The sequence below is a fragment of the Belonocnema kinseyi genome, chromosome 3 (genome assembly GCF_010883055.1).
Source record: "Belonocnema kinseyi isolate 2016_QV_RU_SX_M_011 chromosome 3, B_treatae_v1, whole genome shotgun sequence".
Classification (NCBI taxonomy): Eukaryota; Metazoa; Arthropoda; class Insecta; order Hymenoptera; family Cynipidae; genus Belonocnema; species Belonocnema kinseyi.
In genome coordinates this window covers 24,560,217-24,578,940 of record NC_046659.1, presented here as the reverse complement: position 1 = coordinate 24,578,940, position 18,724 = coordinate 24,560,217, and the positions used below count along the sequence as shown (strand labels likewise).

The 18,724-nt window shown below is 37.3% G+C and overlaps 1 protein-coding gene across 1 annotated transcript in view; it reads left to right on the top strand.

The window, feature by feature from the left end:
• The window catches only part of LOC117169664 (acetylcholine receptor subunit beta-like 1), a 239,053-nt gene that overhangs the window by 63,823 nt on the left and 156,506 nt on the right, over positions 1–18,724 (top strand). Inside the window, exon 3 of the mRNA XM_033356144.1 lies at positions 16,358–16,512. Within this exon, the coding sequence (XP_033212035.1) occupies positions 16,358–16,512 (155 nt within the window). The remainder of the gene's footprint in view (positions 1–16,357; positions 16,513–18,724) is intronic.

Genomic DNA, 18,724 nt, shown 5'->3' with positions numbered 1-18,724 from the left:
ACGCTATTATAAACGTGACAGAGTGTTGAATGATTAAACAATAACGGTATTATCATAAAGAAAATGTGCATTTATTAAAAAACAATTTTTTTAGGCCTGACGTAAGATCTGGGTGGAGGGGGGCCCTTGGTATCTTACACGAGTCTTGCGCAGAAGCAATTACTTCCAGAATTTGTAATCAGGGCTGTAGCTTTAGAGGTCTTGCTAGCAATGCTAGAGATCGACGACGAATCCTTTTCTTGCCAGAAAAATCAGAATGCAGGTGGAATGGTGAACTCAATCATTCTGGAACGCCTCCTGGCGTCTACCAAAATTATGATAGCATCTCTGCGGTGATTTCTGGCCAAAGGTCAGTTATAAGATTGGCAGCAATGACTGGTGTTTATAAGTGGCAGAATTTGAATTCGCTTTCTGTAGATTCTAAGTAGAAACATCAGATCTAAGAATTCCGTGGACGTCCCTTTGGCAGTCCAAGTCTTGTGATTGCAACGTCATAGCGGTTACGTCGCTAGTATTGCGCAGTGCCACCCACAATAGGCCTCTCTCAGATGGAGGCTATTTTTCAGTTAGGAGTGGCAATAGGACAAAACTGAGTTTACGACCAGGCAATGACCCCGGACAAACGCAAGAACATCGTTTTAGATGGTCGGACTAACTCAGGTCTTTCTAAGGATAGGAAAATTATTTGAAGCTAAAAACTGCTTTCCCTGGTTTGCTCCCTGAAGATGTTGATCTTTGGAATTTGAACTAAGTAGTTTACGAGAAGGCAGTCTCCCTGATTAAGCGGCAATAGAAGTAATAATAGTTCAGAACGCCTGTGTAAGACTTGCAAGCGTATTACACAGTTACAATTTAAAATTAAAACGGCGAGACAACACGCATCAAATGTTCAGTTTGTGATTAGCTACATAACATATAATAAAAAATTCATTTCAAAAGTTAAGGCACTAGATCGAAACTTACGGAAAGCACATCACCCGATTAACAAGTGTAAGCTTTTGACTATCAGGCAGCACTTCAAGTAAAAAATAAGAGCTCTTTTAACAGCCAAAGAGGAACTTGAACGCGAGTGAAGGGAACTCAGGATAATTCCACCTTTTTTACTCACCCTTCCCGCCTGTTTAACAAAACGTCATGTGCTATTGAAAATCCGCCTAGTCGGGAAGAGATTCAAGTCTTCTGGGAACAATTATATTGAGACACTCAAAAGCCGGCCAAGACAGCGTCACATGCACCTTAGTTTAACCTGAGCGCATAAAGAATCTATTTGTAGGCGATACAAACTGCCAAGCGTTCACACAAGAGTCAGAAACAATTAGACATGTTTTCAGTGGATGCTCAAAATATGTACGCTACGGGCACGTAGAGAGACACAATGCGGCTCTACAAGTGTTATATTGCCGTCTTCAGCATTTCTATCGTGCTGATCTAAAGTACATCTTGCCATGAGCCTAAGGGGAACTGGAATCCAATGTGGGTAATATCACGACAAAGGAGGTAGGAAAACGGACGAAATATTAAGCTCTCCTTTTCGAGCTGAGCAGGCTGTACTAAGGCTACAAAGTCCATCTCGTGGTTCTAATAGTCGACTGCCTTGCAGGTATGATAGCTTAATTTCTTAGCCAATTAAACAATCCCGGCTTTCTAGCACCAGGCTTAGTCCATACAAGCCAGATGTGAAAGGCTGTTCTTCTGGGATCACTTTATCTGGTCCATCAACACTGTTCTCCTAACATTGTGCGAAAGTTGGTATTTTTAAAAAGTATTCAGAGATAAAACCTTCATCTCATATGAAATACTAATATGCAAAAACATAAAAATAAATTTAAATTGAAATAATATAGAATAATATGATTATTCGTATTACTGGTATTAATATTATTCTCAAAACTGGAGATAATAAATAAATGCTTTATTTATTATAATAAAATTTTATAGTAGAAAAAGCATTAAAATTAATGCTTAATTAAATACTTAATTTTAATCTGTAATGTGATATTAAAAAATTATAAGGTATTACTTAAAACTATATACATTAAAAGAATTGGCAGCTAAAAATTAATGAGTTTTACAACTTAATGGTTGAACTGCTTTGTTAAACTAGCTGTGAATTCGATCTCGAGAGTTTCCATTTTGTTTATGTTTATAATTATATAGTTCTCATTTCACGAGCCAATTGAACTATCTTGTAGAAAATTCACGTATGTCTTTAAAAATTTGCCTTTTCTGTAGAAAATTAATATTTGGGTTTAAAAATTCCACATTCAAATTTCCCAGAGACAAATTTGACAATCTCTAAAAAAGGAGATTCTGAGTGTTATATTTGCAAATTAATCATTGCAAAATTAGTCAATTTTTATCTTTTGTATCAGCGAGGTGAGTGAAAGTCGAGTGGGAAGGGTAAGTCGAGCAGTTAGACGGCGATTAATTGAAATTTTATGATAAGCGTTCTAGTCAGCTTAACAATTCTACGCCAAATTCAGTCAGGTTGGGTGAGGAGATGCAAAAAAACAATAGCATTAACTACCGTTATTTTTTAATCCGTGAGGTGATGTACTTCAGAGCAAGACAGTGATGCGCACCCAGCCGAATCGTTATCGGCACATAGTCCGGAGTGGAGATTTTTCAGCTATTCCTGAGCCTGCTTCTGGTATTATTTAACGTGGTGTCGTATGACGGCCGTTAGCGGTAGGTCGTCGACCAGGGGTTAGCCTGATGGGTAGGTATGTTGCCTGGGGTAGATTCCTTTCTGCCGGTTTTTCTAGCCCTTTTTGTTTTCTAGGTTGAATAGCATGCTTGTGTATCTTTTCACTACCTTGAATGGTCCTTTGAATTTGTTGCTAATTTGGCGTTGATGCTTTAATTTTTTCTGGACAATTAGTGCGTTCATTTGAGTACTTTTTTCTCAATTTTAGGATCCTATATCATGGTTTTAATACTTTTTACGACTGTGAATGGTCCTTAGATTTTTTCTGCTAATTTTGTCGTTGATGTTTAATTTTGCTGGACAAGTAGTGAGTTCATCTGAGTACTGTTTCCTCGATTTTAGGTTCCATTTCCGAAGTCTCAGGTTCTAGTGTCCTTGTTCATTCTGAAAACCACTTTGCTATTCGGTTTCGGGCTAGTTCCAGGGCTGTCTAAATTCTCTTGTACGGTGCTTCTGTTTCTCTTTGTTTGGCATCGCGGTTTCGTGCCAAAGACTCCCCGACGTGTGAAACTCACGGCCTTGATTCAGGTAGGCGGGTGAGAATCCTATTGACAATGTCGGTGCCGTATTGTAGGCGACTTGTAGCTCTGGTAGGATGAGGTTCCATGTCATTTGAGAAATCTTGATGTTCTGTGACTTCATCATTTTAAAGACTTTGTTTGGCCGTTTCACGAGATTGCACTGAGGCGAGTGTGGTGTGAGGTGACTATGGCGATATTTGATAAGCATGTCCCTAAATGGGCAGGTGACTTTCTTTTCTATGAATTTTGATCGTTGTCCAATATGATGGTGTCAGGGCAGCCGTGCTGAAGGCATATTTGGTCCTTAGGTGTAGTTATCACGGCGTGGTTAGTCACCTTTTTAACGGTTCACTCTCACTCATTTTGTGAAACGGTCTTGCATCACGAGTATCTAAGTGTTTCCTGGCGTGTTCGACATTTGCCGATTGCCTATTTCATTTACTATTTTATTCTATTTACAATTTATTTTTGCAAATTTACGGTATGACTTGTCTACTACACGTATAAATCTTCGATTTATACGTGTTCCCTTTCGAGAGGTCTAGATTGCTTTGGTTATTAACTTTTACTGTAACTCTATGATTTACTAAGAGCTGCGTCTTTTGGAAAAGAATAACATATATCGGCATTTGAACTGTTCAATCTTCTCATTGTCAAGTTATGCCTTTGCCATGTTAATGCTTAGTCTATATTGCAGGCTAATTATCCTGTCGATGACTTTCTCATTGTTGAGGTACAGTTCAGACAAATTTGGTTTTAGGATTATATCATGGCATTTAATTGCAATTGGATAAAAGCAATGGAATAGGCTAAGTGTTCTTAAAATTACTTTGTTTGACATTTAAATGCATATTAGGGTAACAATTTTCATCAATTATGATGAAAATGCTCAAGAAATTTGGATAATCATGTTCGAATATATGTGAAATTAAATGATTTGAAATCTTTGCTTTCTAGAAAACGGAGTATGTGTGATTTAATGCTCAAAAGAGCCCAACTTCTTAAGTGATGTCCCGTCATCGTAGAAGGTAAGTAGCTTTTGACTCACTTCAAACATGAAAACGATCATTCCACAGTGCAGTTCGTTACACCTGTAGAAATAAACATCCTGTATGTGATTTCGACGATCAGATACACAGTGTACAATTGCTTTTCGCGCAGTAATTTAAAAATCTCTAAAGGTGAATTGTACTCTACATTTTTCTGCGAACATCACGCGTGAAAATAAATAAATTCATTATGCAATGAACTTTCACGGTCAGAAACGTAAAATTTCCCTGAATTTTCGAGCTCTTTCACGGATTCCATCAGGATTCAAACTGCCGAATTCAGTTATAACGGAAAATCTTTCGTGAATCTCTTCATAAACTAAACATCTTTTATATAATTCAGAAGCTAAATTTTTCAGGATTACATAGAACGTTTTCAATCTAAAACTGTCTTGGTCCAATAATTCAACTTCTCCAGCACGTGTCTCATCACCCTGTAATTTTTATCTTCCCTTTTTGAGTAGTATTCCTCGCATATTCTTGGTTTTCCGATATTTCCTTGGCCTGTTTTTCATAGGCTCCAAACTGGTGCCGTGTAACAGCCACGATTTTTATAAGTCCATGATAGTGACCAATCACTTCAGTGCCTCGAAACGTGATGACCATCTAGTTGCAGACAATGATTTCTATTTGATTTCTTTTCCATTAAGCGACTGAATAATTTCCCAATGGTCTGTGGATGCTGCGAAAAATTTGTACAAGATTTGGAGTGTGTTGAAGAACGAAGCTGCTTCTGGACAACTCTCAACCGCGTGAACACCAACTAAATTTAAAGAATGGGCCGAACATGGGGCATATATTGCCCAGTGGTTAATTTCTTTGACTTTAGCTTGAAGACCTGAACAAAACGCTGAGACATTTCCGTCGTTGTCATACGACTGACTTCGGCAGTCGATAATGTTCAGTTCAAAAGATTCGAGAGCGGATATGAGAACAGCCAGCAACTTTTCGGCTTTGTGTCCAGGGTGTTCAATAAAGAGTAGAAACCGCTCAACAGGTGTATCATCGTTTTTCACGGAGCTGATTATAAGAGAGAGTTGATCTACGTGCGATATGTCCGGGGTTGAATCTACAATAATTGCATAATACTTTGCTGTTTTGACTTCCTGAAGTGTGATGGATTGCATTTTTTCGCAATGACTTGTATGCACTTTTCATAGATGGTTTTCGAAAGATAGCTCTTAGTGCCAGATTCTTTATTTCCAAATTTTCTAATGTGATCTTCCAAAAATGGATCAAATTCTGCAAGGAATTCGAAATGTTACAGAAAGTTGCCGAATAGCTTTTGTGGCTGCGAAATCTCTTCTCAGAACGTCTTTACAATACGACATCTCTGCGGCTGCTTGACTAGTCCAATCGTTGTCGCTTCTGTTATCGGAATTTCTCCTTTCCTCCATTGTAAAAATTAATTCTTGCTGTTTTTTGCAGTTTTCATGTTCTGCAACACGGAAGCCTGCATGTTTTCAATAATTGAATCCATATTTTCCATTGAATGCATAGTAGGCTGGGGCGAAAAACCAACATTGTGCGTCCAGGAAACGCCTGGGTGCGGAAAAGTATCCGAGTCCAATCCGAAACTCAGCGCACTTTGAAATTTTGAAATCGGATAATATCTTCAGTCTGTTCTTTGAGGGTGAAATCTCGAAATTTCGCTAAAAAACACTAAAATTTAAGGTTTTGCAAAAATGGGCTTAAAATCGATACCGATGCCTTCCAAGGGTGACTTTACAATGAAAAGTCATCAGAGGGTACTTAGAGGTCCGTACTGAATCGCAAAAGTCACCCCATGCCAATCATCATGGAGAGGGAAATGGCTCAATATTGCGTATTTTCGAGTAAAACACTTAAATAATTGTGCGGTCCTCTAGTCGAGCATTGTCGAGACTTGTCAGAACCTGTCAATGGCTCGCACTGTCGGTTCACGCCTAATGTTCGTTTACTCGCAGGTGATAGTTCACGTTGTCATTATAGTTTCTTCTTCCCCTTGTCTCGTCGTTGGTTCTTTTGGTGGTAGAGATTCTGGTTCTGCCTGCACTCCCCTCTTTGGTTTGTATGCCACAGCATGTCGAAATTCGCAAAAAGAGACTTTGTGCAGTGCCCTTTATTTGGTCCTCCAAAAGATTTTGGTCCGAACGTTTTGACAACGAGAGCTGACATTCTGCGATGTTGTTAGGAGGTTCGAAGGCAAAAGGGCTGTTTTTCAGAAAAAGACAAGGAGCCTTCGTTCTGTGACATTCCCGACGAAGTCCGTTCCAAACTAATAGTTATTTGGGAATCTGCTTCTATCCCAACGGTCTCAGAGCAGCGCATTAAGGAATGTCTCACAGATCTTTATAAAAAATACATTACGTTTCAAAATTCATTGAAGAGTAAAACAACTTCACAAAGTAATAAGGATGATAAAATTGCCGCCTTCAAAGAGTACGGCTCTGAATTATTTAACATAGCCGCTTGTAAGTGCGTTGACTTATTCAGGTGCTCATGTCTCAAGGAAAAGAAGGTTCCAGCGGTAGAGCATTCCTTCTATTTTGACCAAAGAGGTAAGAGACTCATGGTAATCGCCAGCGTAGATGTCTCTGAAACAAAAAGAATACATAAGAGAGCAGAACGTAATGCAAGAAGAGGCAGACTTGAACAGGGAGAGGGTGGGGAAAGCGTTCCTATTGCATTGGCCTCCACATCTTCCTCTACGATTGATATGGATATAGATTTACATTCCTTCTTTGGGGAAGGTGAAGGTGATAATCCTCCTCCTGAAATTAAGGTAAAGGTTGATGCTTCTACCGATGATGACGATTTTCACAACATACCAAGCAGACTTGTGCAGAGAAAATCATCGCAGGCCAGACTTGACTTATCTGAAGCAGCAGTAGTTGCTCAAAGATATGGTATAAGTCAACGGGCTGCGGCACATTTGAGCTCGTCTGTACTCCTCGCTGCCAATCGAGCAGGTATGATCTCCCCGGATATTTCTCAAAAAGTACCTGAGTGTCTAGTCATAGATAAAAGTAAGATAAGGTGCGAGAAAATTAAAATAGGCTCCAAGTTGAAGGAGGAATCACGCCATGAGGATTCAATTCGTGGCTTATACTTTGATAGTCGGAAAGACAACACATTGAGAGCCTCCAGATTTATTAACGAGGAACATATATCTTTGGTGGCCGAACCAGGTTCTAAATACGTAGGCCATGTCGTCACACCATCGAGCCATGCCCAAGATGAGTGTGATTCTATTTATAATTACATAACAACAGAACTAAATGGAGGCTTCGATGCAGTGGTAGTCGTGGGCTGTGACGGTACAAATACGAATACGGGCTGGAAGGGAGAAATTATTCATCTACTAGAGGAACTACTTGATCTTCCTTGCAATGGGTTGTCTGTCTATTACATTTCAATGAGCTACCGTTCAGAAGTCTTTTCGTATTTATTGACGGACCTACCTCTGGTCTGAACAAATACTCAGGGCCAATAGAGGGACAACTTCCAACTTGTGAGACTCTCGATGTTGTAAAGTTTAAACAAGTTGAGTGTGACTTACTTGAGATCGAGCCCACTGATCTCAGCTCAGATCAAAGGTATCTTCATGAGATATCAGATGTCATACGGTTCGGAGTGCGCTCTCCTGAGCTGGCCTCCCGGAAGAAAGGCCCCATCAACATGGCTCGCTGGCTAACAACTGCAAATAGAATTCTGAGATTATACATATCAACAAAAAAACCCACAAACAAACTGCAAGTATTAGATGAATACTTACTCACAGTATACGTACCTCAGTGGTTCCACACCAGACGGGATAAGTCTATCGCTGATGTGAGTCGGCACCTCTTCCAAGCAATAAAATTGTCAAGGTTTCTTCCTCTGAAGTACCGAAATGTGGTAAACACCTTCATTCAGACAAACAGCTTCTCTGCCATGTCCGAAAATATACTTCTTGGAATGATAAGCGACACTAGGCTTACCGTTCGCCAAGACACACTCACCAAAACCCTGGAAGCAAAACATAAGCAACAAACAACTGTTAGATACAATATTGTGCCAAAAATTAATTTTGGAGCTAAAGATTACACAGAAATGATTGATTAGGAACAGACAGATGTTTCACTTATCGTACCTCCAGTTTTAATTCCTATAACAGAGGATGAACTTACCGCTAAGCTATCTATGGCCGATGGCTTGGTACCAGACTGGGACTTTACATCTTTCCCTTGTCACACAGTAGCGGTGGAAAGAACTGTTAGACTGGTAACAGAGGTGTCCAGACAAAGGATCGGTCCCGAGGCTCGGAACCGACAGATACGCGCCACGCTTCTTTCTCGAAAGACTGTCAACTTATTTGACACTAAGAAAGACTTTGTGGGTGTAATTAATGACTCTAAGACTTAAATAAGCACGTTCTACATATGGCTGGTTGGTTGGGTAGGGCGTGGGTGGAGCCCGATGTGCAGCCACCTCCACGTGGTGGGCTCTGGGTCACTCGAATTAGTAGAACTCAGTGAGCTAGGAGCTGCACAAGTATTTAAGCGTTTTACTCGAAAATACGCAATTTTGAGTCATTCCCCCCTCCATGAGGATTGGAATGGGGTGACTTTGGCGATTCAGTACGGACCTCTAATTACCCTCTGATGACTTTTCATCGTAAAGTCACCCTTGGAAGGCATCGGTATCGATTTTAAGCCCATTTTTGCAAAACCTTAAATTTTAGTGCTTTTTAGTGAAATTTCGAGATTTCACCCTCAAAGAACAGACTGAAGATATTATCCGATTTCAAAATTTCAAAGTGCGCTGAGTTTCGGATTGGACTGGGAAAATTTTCCGCACCAAGGCGTTTCCTGGACGCACAATGTTGGTTTCTCGCCCCAGCCTAATGCACAGTGTGTAGCGAAAAGAAGGCATGCGACACAGAATACAGTGCATTTAGTAGCTGAATAAACAAGCCATGAACGATAAATCTTTTCTCCATTGAGAAGTTCTCTTAGAAACAATGATTGTGACAGATATCTCGTACTTCCCTTGCTGTATTCCTTATTTAATTTGGAAAAATCCACGTTCTTGTTTTGACTGCAACCATTTTTTTCCACATAATCTCGGATGAAATGGTCGATTACCCATTGCCCTGGATCATCATCTACCGCCATATCAGTAACTTTCTTAGCAGCTCGCACCCTAATCTGGTTCAAAGATTGCTTATCCTTTTCTGGTACTGGCCGCGGTACAGAAGCCGAGGCGATATTACTCTCACATATAAAGAAATCACGTAGGGAATTGTACTTGCTGCTTTGAAAAGTTAAAATGCAAAAAGTTCCAGTTTTACCATAATTATTTGCCGATTCCAACAAATCCTCTTCATTCCAATGAAATGGTAATTGAATATTTCACAGGTCTGGGCCATGTCGTTAATATCTGCAAGATAAACATTTTTATAGTTTACAGCTCTCGTACTTACATATTTTTTTATATTTAAGAAATATAAAGCTTTCGAATTTCGGTGTGCATTTTTCTCCATACGAATAACAAATTGGAAATAATTAACAATTATACTTAAAATTCTAAAAGATTTAAAATTATAAAATTCTTAGGATTTTAATTTTAATTTTTTGAAATAACATTTTACTTGAAAATCCAAATTTTCAACTGATGAAAATCCAAATATAGAATGTAATAATTCTGACACAGATAAAATTAAAAATCGTACTTCAGAATGTGGAACATGTAATATTGGAATCTGCAAAATTACCATTGCTGCCATTTTTATCGTTTCCGTTTGTCTTTAAAACATTTTCTGGAGTCGAACTCGTACAAGCATCGTTTCCATCGTCACAACCTATACAAGTAAAAACTCAACTAAAAATCTCGATTCTAATTTGTGGTGCGGATAAGATTGCCAAGTAGTGGATTGAATATTTTCATTATTTCTTATTTCATTCTTATCATTTAAATTTTGACTAAAATGATTTTTTTCTTTAGTTCTTTGAGGTTAGAATCCAAGTTAATCATATCTGCCATGCCTTTTTATCATAATTGATATATCCATAAATATATGTGCCATAATTAAAAATAAAAATAAAATGAATAACGTTTTCATACACTGCATGTATACCATTCGTTTTGAAGCTAATATAATTAATTTGTGTGTCAAAAACTTACGCGAAACGTAATTTTCTTTTGTAACTTTTCAGCAGCTTGATTTTTGTATGCAAAGACGCACAATATTTTTCGCCCGTCACTAATTTTTTCCAATAAAGATTTTGGCAGAAACAACGTAAATTTTGCTTTGTTTTATGAAGTGGAAATTCCGACATGCAGAATTTTCCATCGACGCGCAATTTAAACTCAGGAAAAAATTGTAAATAAATCTTTTTTATCTTTGCTATGCCTGAAGACTCGCTATCATTTTGAAAAGAATATAAATCATGATTCGCAAAATATACGTATAGTTGTATATTTATGTGTGAAATTTAAAAGCATGACATTTTTTTTTAATGTTTGTTAAATTTAACCTTATTATATTATATAATTATTGTGAATATAATTATAACCTTTTGATAAATTTGCCGCCCCCAAAATTTGCCGCCCAGGGCAATTGCCGATATTAACGCTTATGTAAATCCATGCCTGCATACTGAACATTCAAACACTAATTTAGATTCGAATACTAACCTAACTAAACATTTAAAATATGTCATTTACTCTGCGGAACTCTCTAAAGTGCCACATAATTCCACTTATCACTCTAGTTTTATTATTACACGTATAGACTTAATTATTTTAGATGATCTCAACAAAGTACTATCACATTTACAGCATGCAATTCTGTTTTTATCTAATCATGATCTTATCCAAATTTATTACTGAATCTCTAGTAATCTCCCACCTTAACCTACTTCTACTCTGACGCGTAATCTTAAACTAATCAATGAACAAGAGTTTTAAGATCATTTAATGTCATATGATTAGGCAAATTGATTCTCAGTTCGTTGCGTGAACACAACGGCAGACAGTCTAATTAACATTTTGATTGATGCATTGAATGAATTCTCGCCTTTACATGTAACACTTTCTAGCCGGAAAACGGTCCATGGATTACTGCAGGAATAAGATAACACAGCCACACAAAAAAAAGTGTGCGGATCTGGTAAAAAGATACACGTATTTCTATGGATTTTGGGGCGCGGAATTCAAATTCGGCATCAAAAATCACCCATCACGTCATGGTTAAGCCATAACCTCACAAAATGACGAAAAATCATGCACTGAGGCAAATAAATTTCAAAATAATGCCAGTGATGCAAATTTTCACTTCGAAAACATGCCGACAACTGTGAAGGATCAATCCTTGCCTCATATCAACTTATTTAACATAACTTTACCCAACAGAACCTGACCTCACCTAACCTGAATTAACAGAAATTTATTAAACTACACGTAAAGCTCTGGAAATATATTTTCCCAGTAGCAAATGTGTGCTACATCGAATGGGTCAACTCAAGCCTAACCTAGAAATAAATCCAATCTAGCCTAAACTAACCTAACCTAACCTCACGAAACACAATTAAACTGATTGTGTTTTCCCGTTGTGTTTGCGGTACCGTTTCATTCAGTTTCGGTTTAACCTATATAGAGGATTAACCTATCCTAACCTAACAAAACCTGACCTAACCAGGGCACCTCCACGTGGTGACGGTGGGCAACGGATCCACATTGGCTGAGTCCCTGGGTAAACGGCGCTCATGCTGTCATGGCAGACACAGGTAAAAAGTGTATTACGATGCAGGGAAAACCCCCAGTTTCGGCGTCTGGTCAGGGTGGGAAAGCGGGCTCTCCGACGTCGTCATCATGCAACCGTAGCTCTTCATCAATGGATCACTTGGTTGGTGTAGAGTCTCATGCTACAAGGAAAAAAACCACGAGCATTTCTCAATCGCATGCCTGCAAGAACAGCTCAGATTCATTCTGTTACATTTTCAGTAAATATGAAGTGAGCAATTTGCAAAAATCATTTCGTACATTAATGTGTGCACAGTCACAAGAGCAATTTAAATCAATAAAAATGCACGCCAGCCTGATTTAAGCGCTTTAGAAGATGATAGAATGGAAGTTGAAAGTCAACGTCATGGAGAGGGTAGTGAAACCAGTGATCAAAAAGAAAATAGGTCTGATGATTCCGATGAAAACGACGAAAAAGATGACGAATATGGCGAGCATAAAATGAAATTGAAGGTTCAAATATTAGTGTCGCAACTAGAACTGAATGATTTTATTAGAGATCTTGGATTACCGAAAGACGGCGCTGAATTTGCCGCTTCATTTCTAAAAAGAAGAAATCTTCTAGAGCCAAAGACAAATGTTTCATTCTATCGCGACAGGGACAAAGAATTCAGAAAGTTTTTCGTTAAAGACGGAGAAACGTCTGTAGTGTACTGCACTGACATAAACGGACTAAATGAACTACTTGAAGAAAAAAGGGTACAGAGACGAAGAATGGCAACTTTTCATTCATTCGCCAAAACGCAGCATTAAGGCTGTTTTACTGCCTGTGGAATAGCAGAGATCGAGCAAATCATTAGAGCAAAAAACATTGGCCTTTAAGAGATTCATTCAAAACTGGTTGTCATAACATCATCAACCAAAGCATCGTGGATCCAGAAAAAATTTTACTACCACCCCTCCACATAAAGCTTGGTCTCATCAAGCAATTTGTCAAGGCGTTAGACAAAGATGGACAATGCTATAAGTATATATCCCTTAAATTCCCTGATGTTTCAGACGCTAAATTTAAAGGAGGAGTCTTTGATGGACCACAGATTCGAATATTGACAAGAGATACTAATTTTGTGAGTCACATGACGAAAATTGAAATGGACGCTTGGGAAAGTTTTAAATCAGTAAACGCAAATTTCCTCGGTAACAAAATAAAATCCAGACTACGAGAATATCGTTGCGAAAATGATAAGAAACTACAAAAAGTTAGGCTGCTTGCTGAATTTAAAACTTCACTTTCTAGATTCTTATCTGGATAAGTTTCCAGAAAATGTTGGTGATTTCAGCGAAGAACAAGGGGAACGTTTTCATCAAGACATAAAAGTGATGGAACAACGACATCAGGGTAGATGGGACGAGGTCATGATAGCTGATTTTTGCTGGCTGTTGAAAAGGGAAACGAATGTAGTTCTTAAACCTAAGCGTAACCCTTTGCATCGTTCCTTCGAATAAAAAAGGACACGTTATAGCAGGCAGAAAATAGACTGAAGTAGGTTAGGATAGGTTAAACCTCTATGTAGGTTAAGCCGAGGCTGAATGAAACGGTACCGCAAACACAACGGGACAACACAATCAGTTTAATTGTGTTTCGTGAGGTTAGGTTAGGTTAGGTTAGGCTAGATTAGATATATTTTTAGGTTAGGCTCGAGTTGACCTATTCGATGTAGCACACATTTGCTACTGGGTAAATATCCTTCCAGAGCTTTACGTGTAGTTCAATAAATTTCTGTTAATTCAGGATAGGTGAGGTAAGGTTCTGTTGGGTAAAGTTATGTTAAATAATTTGATATCAGGAAAGGGTTGATCTTTCACAGTTGTCGACATGTTTTTGAAGTGAAAATTTGCATCACTGGCATTATTTTGAAATTTATTTGCCTCAGTGCATGATTTTTCGTCATTTTTTGAGGTTATGGCTCAACCATGACGTGATGGGTGATTTTTGATACCGAATTTGAGATCAGCGCCCCAAAATCGATAGGAATACGTGTGTCTTGTTACCAGATCCGCACACTTTTTTTTGTGTGGCTGTGTAATTGATGAGAAAAAGAGACACGAAACGCAAATTAGTAAGAAGAATTAGGAATTCACCTTTGGTAACATTCAGAAAATATGATTTCAATGTTTCTAATATTACTCCTGAGAGTTTTTTTAAGTAATAAACAGAATTTAATTCTTATGCGATGGTGATACATGGAATACGAACAATACCTAAAATCACCAGTTATACTTGAATGAATTGTGGACAGGCAACTAGCAAATTTTCTAGAAACCAAGAAATTATTTGACCATATGCAATCAGGTTACAGAGCCAAACACAGTACACTCACAGAGTCCTCAAAATCATTACTAATGTTATATGTTAGCAATCAATAAAAGATGGTTACATTTGTGTTACTATTAGACTTTTCTAAGGTTTCTCAAACTGTGAACCCCAGATGACTTTTACAAAAACTCTAATCATTAAAAATGTCCAATTCAGAAATAAAGTGGTTTATTCCCTATTCAAGTAGTCGTTCACAAAGTGTAAAGACAAGTATTGCTGAGATGTCTGAATGGGTGGAAGTTAAGGTGTGGTTCCGCAGGGTTATTTACTTTTATAATTCTGATTTTCAAAGTGATCTAAAAATTTCAATGCACCTTGAATACGCTGATGACTTTAAATTGTACCTTTCTGGATCTACTGCAGAAATGAATAAACTTCTCACTCATATCCAAAAAGGCATACGCCGAGCCGTGCTTCGGGCTGAGAATAAGGGCCTTGCCTTAAAGCTAGCTTAAACAAATGCTTTTATTCAATGGACCTTCGTCTTTCACCTCATTGGATGCACTCGCTACCTTCCCTCCTTTGAGAGTTTTTTAATGTTGCTATTATTTTTTAAGAATTGGTCAAGGATGTAGGATAATGGTTCAACCGTACTCTGTCTTGAAAATAGCATGTTAGGACTATTTCTTGCAACAGATACGGAATTCTGCAGTAATTACCTAAAAATAAAGACTCCTTACCTAACTCAACTAGGATTCTCCTGGTTAGGAGTTTAAGTCTTCTGTTCTTTGATTCAAGGATGTATTGCTTACGTTGATATAAAGAATTAACTGAATGGGAAGCTAGAACGGACATTAAATGCATGTATATGTTTTATATACAATTTATCCAAAAGTGAAAAAATTACTCTGCATCGGGAGAGAGCTGGGTACTTGCCCATGACAAAAAAGGGGTACGTCTGTGGAATAGAATATCTCTAACTGTCAGGAAGGCGCCCTCTTAACATCTCATACGATGTACTTTCGCGTATAACTTTTTGATTCTAACGGCCTATGTTATCTATATTATATACATTGATTTTTTTCTTATTGATAGGTATTATTAATTTACTGATAAATACACATATCCAGTTACTGCGCCATGATCTTAATTTAAACAAAATTAGAATGTCTATTTTTGTTTCTTAGAATAATTCACAATACATTACAACTGCAATAAAATACAATAAATGTACAATAATACACAATAATATTAACAAAAATATAAAACAATGCAAAATTTTCCTGCAAAATTGACAAAAATTTTGATTCTTTTGTGTTTTTGTTTCAATTCATTTGATTTGTTTGCATTTTTGCCGTAGTAAAATTTCTAGGTTTTGTGCTTATTTTTTTTTTTTAATTTCCTTCGGACATTGAAAAAGAAATTTTAATTTTTTTTCAAATTAGTTTCTGCGAAATTTTGGAGAACAAATACAAACTAACTAATTAGTGGTTATAAATTTAAATAACAATGATTTATATTTTTCATGAACGCAAAAGAAAGTTCAATAAAAAATTTCCATTGATATTGAATCACGCAAAAAGGGTTGATTCAATAAAAATAACATTCGGTATGCATTTCAAGCCAGTAATTCTCGCTGCTGATTTCTGATCGATCGTTCCTTCTTTTGTTATTTCCCGTTCGAACTTTATTTGAAAGTTGACATTTCTCGCGATTATAAAAACTTCCTGTCATTAAAATGCGTAGGCGGATATCAAAGATATCCATCAAAGATACGAAAATTGAAATTCTGGTCATTCTACATCTTTTTGATAAAGTTTATTTATTTAGAAGTCTGTAATTAAAAAATCACTGCCTTGTGTCAAAAATTAGTGTAAAACATGGTAAAATGGAAAAGAATAGATCTTCCGAAAGTTCTATTTTAGGCTACGCTCTATTCTGCTTTAAATAGAACAAAGATAAATGTCAACCCGATTTAAATTAACCTTTGCATTTTTGTTATTTTTTTACAAATGAATGTATGGTATTATTAAAAGATAGTCAATTATTTGTTTAGAATGAAAAGAACCAAATTATGAAATCAAATGTTTGGTTGAGACTTACGTGGACAGACTACCAACTACAGTGGGACGAATCGGACTACGGCGGAATAGGTGTCCTCAGGTTACCTCCAGATAAAGTTTGGAGACCAGATATTGTTCTTTTTAACAAGTATGTATATTGTTTGGAATTTTGTATGGCTCATACCTATTTACATTTAAGTTAAGAACTTCATGATTTTTTACGAAATTTTGAAGAACGAAATCAAAGTAATCAGTTAATATTAAAGAAATGCAAACACGTTGTGATTTCGATTTTTTTTTACTGTTGACTAATTACCCTTCAAAATGGGTATAATTTGGAAGAAGGTAAACTTACAACCCAAGTCGAAATACACGAGTGGGTCCGTACTGGGCCAGTACAGATTGCCTGAGTCCCAGTTGTTAGGGTCTATACTGGGGCAGTTCTGGCTTGAGATTCTGTGCAGTAGAGCCGCGGTACTATAAACCAGTACTGGCTCTGTACTGAAAAACTGCTGACATACGAAAAAAGCGGAATTAATTTAAGATACGATTGCCTATTATCCGAATATTATTTTTAATTCCAAAAATATTAATTTCATTTGAACTTTTTATTTAATTTTAACACCCACTATTGCTGTACTCTGAAGATATGACAAAAAGGTATTAAAAAAATAAATATTACTTGATTAATAGTATTTTATCCAAAAATATTTATTGTTCTGCTGAAAACAAATACATATATTACATTTTTAAACAATATATTTAGAATAAATTTTCTTAAGCTTCAGGGTTTCAAAAATACACCTATCCCTAAATTTTTTGCTCAGCAGTCGGTAGTCTTAACGATTACTTAAAACTCACAAAATCGAAAGTAAATGACAAACGACCGTCTGTCGTACGCTCCTGCTCCTGCTATTATAGAAGGTAAGCAAGAACAGAACATTTACGCAAGAGACTTCGTACAACACTGTTCCTTAGGGTCCGGTTTCTAGCCGCGAATTATGAAGGACAGTGTTGACGGACTAGATGAAGTGATCCCAGAAGAGCAGCCATTTGCATCTGGCTCATGATGGACAGAGCCTGACGCTGGCAGGCCGGGCTTTTGTTGAGTTGGCTAAGAAGTGAAGCTTTCATACCTCCAAGGCAGCCGATTATGAAAACCACAAGATGGAATTTGTAGCATTGGTACAGTCTGCTCAGCTTGAAAAAAGCTTCATATTTCGCCCATTTTTCTCCCTTCGTTGTTGTGATATTACTATCGGCTGGTGCCAATATTTCAATTACGTAAATTATCTTCGTCTTCACATTCTGGAGAAGAATATCAGGCTTTGTAGCACTGATACATTGAGTGGTAGAGAATAAGAAATTCCAGTAGATCTTACACTAATCATTCTCCACGAAGGTCTCCAATTCCCCTTGGGTGTATGGCAAACAGAGCATTCGTTCGACACCATAGAACTGCCGAAGATGATATTATTAGACTTTTAGAGTTGCCTGTGTCTCTATATTTGCCCGTAGCATGCATACTTTTAGAATCTCCAGTCCCAATCTAGCGGATTTTAGAAACATGTTTGACTTTTGACCAATAAACGATGTTAATGATGCTAGGCCATGTGTAGGCTACTGGAATCCAATGGCAGATCAAGCTCCTCTGCGGCCTTATCTGTGACAAAATATAGAAAGGCTGCGAAAATAATGACTTCATGTTGATATACAAGTTACATAAAGGACTCCATGCTTCGATGGGTCGTCATCACCTTGCGTGTGCTTCGCACAAGCTCCTTAAATGCATCGGCGTCCTATTTTACTTCACCAAACGTGTAGAGCAGTATAGGAACGGCCAGAATATTGGCTGTTTGGAATTTAATTCTTCGCCGATAATTTGGAAGCCCAAATTTTTCTGAAAATTTGGTATACTTTTTTTCAAGGGCCGGTTTCAACACACGCACATTTTGTGTTTTCGCTTGCCGTACTCTGAAATATGCATATTTTCTCTATTACCAAGATCTTAAATGGTATTTTCACCTATAAGTTGAAGATCCTGATCGCCAAACGATGACATACTTTCTAGCCTCCTCTTGTGTGGGTAAACAAAGGCAAACTATTTCTTAAAGTTTCGTGTAACGTTTTACTTTTTGGTGTTATACTTTTACGTCCGAGAATTTATTAATTAAATGAATTTGAGGGAATTTACTTAATTAATCCATTCTTTAGTTGGTTTAATCATGTTTAATTATACGTAAGTATTGATAATTTAATAGGTCAATCTTCTGCCCTATTCGTTCAGGGTTTTTCTAATTTTGTTGAGCTTGGATTGTGTTTATTGGTAAAATCAAATCAAGGGTTATGACAAATTTTTA